At 37.7% G+C, this 4,129-nt stretch overlaps 2 protein-coding genes across 2 annotated transcripts in view; one reads left to right on the top strand and one right to left on the bottom strand.

Moving 5' to 3' along the window:
• Window positions 1–458: 458 nt before the first annotated feature.
• Window positions 459–2,817, bottom strand: LOC134653525 (26S proteasome non-ATPase regulatory subunit 8-like). The gene is made up of 5 exons (XM_063508899.1): window positions 2,611–2,817; window positions 2,364–2,539; window positions 1,711–1,918; window positions 1,103–1,273; window positions 459–646 (listed from the first exon to the last, which is right to left on the bottom strand). The coding sequence occupies exons 1-5, from the start codon at window positions 2,716–2,718 to the stop codon at window positions 503–505; spliced, it is 807 nt and encodes a 268-aa protein (XP_063364969.1). The 5' UTR covers window positions 2,719–2,817; the 3' UTR covers window positions 459–502.
• Window positions 2,818–3,148: 331 nt separating this feature from the next.
• Window positions 3,149–4,129, top strand: part of LOC134653730 (centrosomal protein of 164 kDa) — a 28,519-nt gene continuing 27,538 nt past the window's right edge. The window contains exon 1 of the mRNA XM_063509124.1: window positions 3,149–3,366. Within this exon, the coding sequence (XP_063365194.1) occupies window positions 3,300–3,366 (67 nt within the window). The 5' untranslated portion in view covers window positions 3,149–3,299. The remainder of the gene's footprint in view (window positions 3,367–4,129) is intronic.

Here is a 4,129-nt window from a genome sequence, read left to right as displayed (position 1 = left end):
AATAAGAATAATTTAAGGCTTATATGTGTTTCATTAAATTAAACCTACTACATACATATACTCGGTCAACCAGATCTTGACAGTAGAAAAAGGCGGCTAATTTGAAAAATGTAGGCGCGAAGGGATATCGCCCCATAGAAAATTTGAATTTCGCGCCTGTTTTTACTGACAAGATTTGGTTGACCAGCTATATCTATTGTGACGTTCACACTATGATATTTTGTCAGACATCTAAAGAGACCAAATTCTACAATATAGTTTGTCAAAAGACTGTCTCATTTCAAACATAGATAGAGAGAATCATACTATCTTTGTCTTACATTAGTACTAGCACCCAAAAAGAAAAGGATGAATATAGCTTTCCTGGTTCTTACTGACTGACAAATTGGTTTGACCAACTATAGAAATCGTACATTTCGGATCTCACGTCTACAGGTACAAGCAAAAAAAATCCTGACAATAAAAAAAAATCTTTATTATCTATAATTAGAATACTTTAAATTTACACAATCATCTCGAGATGCCTAGCATACTCTATGGTCTGTTCGGCGAGTTCAGCAGAGGGTAGGATGCCGGCGGCCGCGGCGGACGTCTCTTCGGCAGCATTGAAATGGTAGCAGTTGTCAGGACGAAGCACCCATCCGCGCTAAAGAAATCAGATTAAAGAATTAGCTTGACTTGACCATTGATTCGCCAGTTAAGTAGTACGACAGCGTGCCGTGCCTACAACGCCAGGTGGCCAATTTTGGAATTTCAAGCGCTCGATTTCGTGTGACTCCCTTCTATACTATCTCGACTACTAGGCATTTAAATTCTACTAATAGAATTGAAAACGAGTAGTCAATACCACTAGATTCCCAATTTTTATCGCTCGTATTTAAAAAATAGCATTTCGCCGTTTTCACAAATTTACGAGTGACGAAATCGCTCGAAATTCTAAAATCGGCCTCAAGTCGTCAAATGCAGACTCAGGTTTTCTCACCAAAATATTAACATTTGAACAGTATGTTTCGACTTTGATGGAATATTGTATCAATGGGTTAATTACAAAATAATTGTATGTAACTAAGGACAGACTTGAAATCTACAATACTGGTCTTACCTTCTTTCCGTACTCCAGCACCGCCTGCTGCGAAGTTAGGTTCAGCCTCCTTGCGGCCTCGGTGCATGTGATGCTCAGATACGCCTTCTCAATACAGGCTGCTATCTCACCACGAACCGTGTCCAGGAGGGTGTCCATGAAGAATGTGTAGCTTTCTGCTGGTACATTGCCCTGTGTGGTCAAAACTTGGAATGTTTCAAATGAAAAATAAAAAATCACAATAGCAAAATTGTATTGTGATGACTGATGACATCTGTCACCATACCCTAGCTGTTACTTTAATAAGCCTTTTATTCCATATTTAGTAACATTTTGCCAATTCTATTTAGTCTCTGATTTGTCATTGAGCAGAAATGCTCTAGAGTTAGACCAAGTCTGCATGCAACGATTTTGATAGCACACACAGTGCAAGTGGTATTTTAACCTCTCGAATGCCGGAATGCGGATCCACGATAGTAGGTATTGAATTCTAATTATTAATTAATTAGAATTCAATACTTACTGCGCGGATCCACGTTCCGGCCTTCAAGAGGTTAAACATCAAACTTCTATGAAGCTATGACTTGTTTAGTCTTACTATCTCAATATAAAAGTCTTATGTCACACACCTTAGCTAAAAAGATCTTATTGTAGCTCCCCTCCATCAAATACTGCTCCAGTGCGAGCGGGTGCTTCACATACAGGTCGGCCCTGATCACATCCACTGGCAGGCGTTCCAGCTCCGTGTGGAACTCGGCTACCCTGTTCTGAGCCAGCAGGAACAGCAGGTTGAGGCCGAGGAGCTGGTACATGAATGCTGATTCTGGGAGGTGCTCTCTGGAATTAAGAATAAAGTCATTTTAGGTTTGGATTATGACACCAATGTCTGCAACATCCACTTTTTAGCGTTCTGTGCCTAGAAAATAAAAGGGACCCTTATGGTGCGACTCTGTCTATCTGTCTGTCACATTGGGATTTTACTGTGGATCTACTCTCCAATACTGTGGATGTTGCTGACTGCTATTCTATATGACATTAATGTCCTATTGATTTTGGGTATGAGAAACAAAAATAAATTCTGCATAAAGGCTTTATTATTCCTTGGAATCCTTGAGGGAAACTTTCTTGCAAAATTAAATAACCATTCAAGGAGCCAGTAAGTACTAAAGGACTCCCGATAGTCCGTGAAAGAAGCATTTGTCACTTACCCAAACTGTAATAATTTCACCTGGATTTGCATATTACAGAAGAAAGTAGCTTATAATATGTAAAACATACTGACTTGTAATCGAAATAGTAGCATTTTAGCTGTGACATGTAGCGCTCAAACGCCTTCACGTCTCTTGCGGCGACGGCCCACTGTGCTCCAATTTCCAAGACATCCCGCGCCAAGATCAACTCCTTCTGGTTAGCCGCTGTGTTATTACTAGGCAGGAAAGTCAACTGCGTCAAAGCAATCTAGAAAACAAACGGATTTTAGAAGAATAACATCTAAAAATTGACAAGTCATTCCAAACAACGGAACGTACCTTGATTTTGTTCAGCAGCTCCCCGCACTTATCTAGCTTGCGTGGCTTCTTTGCCCATTCGGTTTTCAGATTTTGATATAAAGACGCAACTTCTGTCACAGAAGCCATTTCGATTTATAAATGTAATTGAATTATTTGGAGAATAAAATTGTACGCTGACTCGTTCCCGTTCCACAACAAATTTGAGGTTGTCGAAGTCTGTTCAAAAACTGAAATGTCGGTTATATTTATTACACTGTCACTGTTTTTTTTATGTAAAAATAATGATCTATCTTTAAATAGAACACTATCAGTTTGTTTTATTGTTTGCAATATAAATTTATTTACTAAAGGGTTCTGAATATGTATGAATTCAGTGCTTAATAACTATGGCTAGTAATTGAACGCACGTTATGACTTGTCAAATTGCAAAATCCATAGACAATCATCGCAGATTCGGACTGGCAACACAAGAGGCGGATGGTCCTACGACGCCTACGACCCAAGACCCATGTATGTGGTCGTTATTACCGTTTACTCAAACGCTCTGGTCTTGTCAGTGTCAAAGTTTCCATCGAGATTTTGCTCGGTTTTGTTTGCTCTTCTTGGGTTTAGCATATAAGATAATGATTTTTTTACCGAATTTGAAATTTTTTGGCTATGTGAAGCCGTTTTCGTTCAGAGTTAAATAAAATGTGATACTGGAAGCCATGAGCTCTCCAGCAGCGATCGTGTGCCGCGAAGTTTTTGATGAGAATAGTCAACCATCTGCAGAGGGTTTGTACCTTTTATAATTAATTAAATACCTTCTGATTTTTATCATAAAGTATATCAGTAATAGGTCATAATGCACGCCTGATACATCAAGATGTTTGCTGGTGTTTCTGATTTCCTATTTAAGAGTCTTTAGAATTCTTAAAGTTACCCGTTAGATTTCGGGGTTTCGCCCACAGTTCAGTATTAATAATTAAGAAATTTAATTACTTCATATGATCGTCACTAGCGTTCGTACACCACTGCTTATGGGAAGGCACGCCACTTACAGTATTTCTCTTACAGACTCAGAATGTTCATACAGAAATGGAAATCTTATTGGATTTCAAAATTGCAACAAATAAATTTAAAAAACTGACTAACGCGCGGAGGGCACAGGGTTTTTACTTGTGTCTGTTTATTATGAGTAGCTATATTTATAGCTATACTATATTTCATCACCACATAATAAAATTATATTATATATGGTATATTATGTATTTGATATTGAATTATTATACTGTTCTAGAAAAACATAATATAATAATAGACAGTATCCTTCAGTAACAAACTCTAAAAAGGTTGCTGCAATACTGTGTCTTTATTAGCAGACTTGCAAAAAATATTTGAATCATTGAAATCAAACTAATTTTTTTCCAACAAAACATAATTTCATCCTTATAGGAGGGAGGGAATATTCACTTACTTACTTCTTTTTGTTTTACTTCTTACTTCTTGTTGCTGTCAACTATACCTATATCCAGGTACAATCAGCATCAAACAGAAA

This window comes from Cydia amplana, chromosome 13, assembly GCF_948474715.1.
Source record: "Cydia amplana chromosome 13, ilCydAmpl1.1, whole genome shotgun sequence".
NCBI classification, from domain to species: domain Eukaryota; kingdom Metazoa; phylum Arthropoda; class Insecta; order Lepidoptera; family Tortricidae; genus Cydia; species Cydia amplana.
The sequence above is the reverse complement of the archived record's forward strand: the minus strand, read 5'-3'. Positions and strand labels throughout refer to the sequence as shown.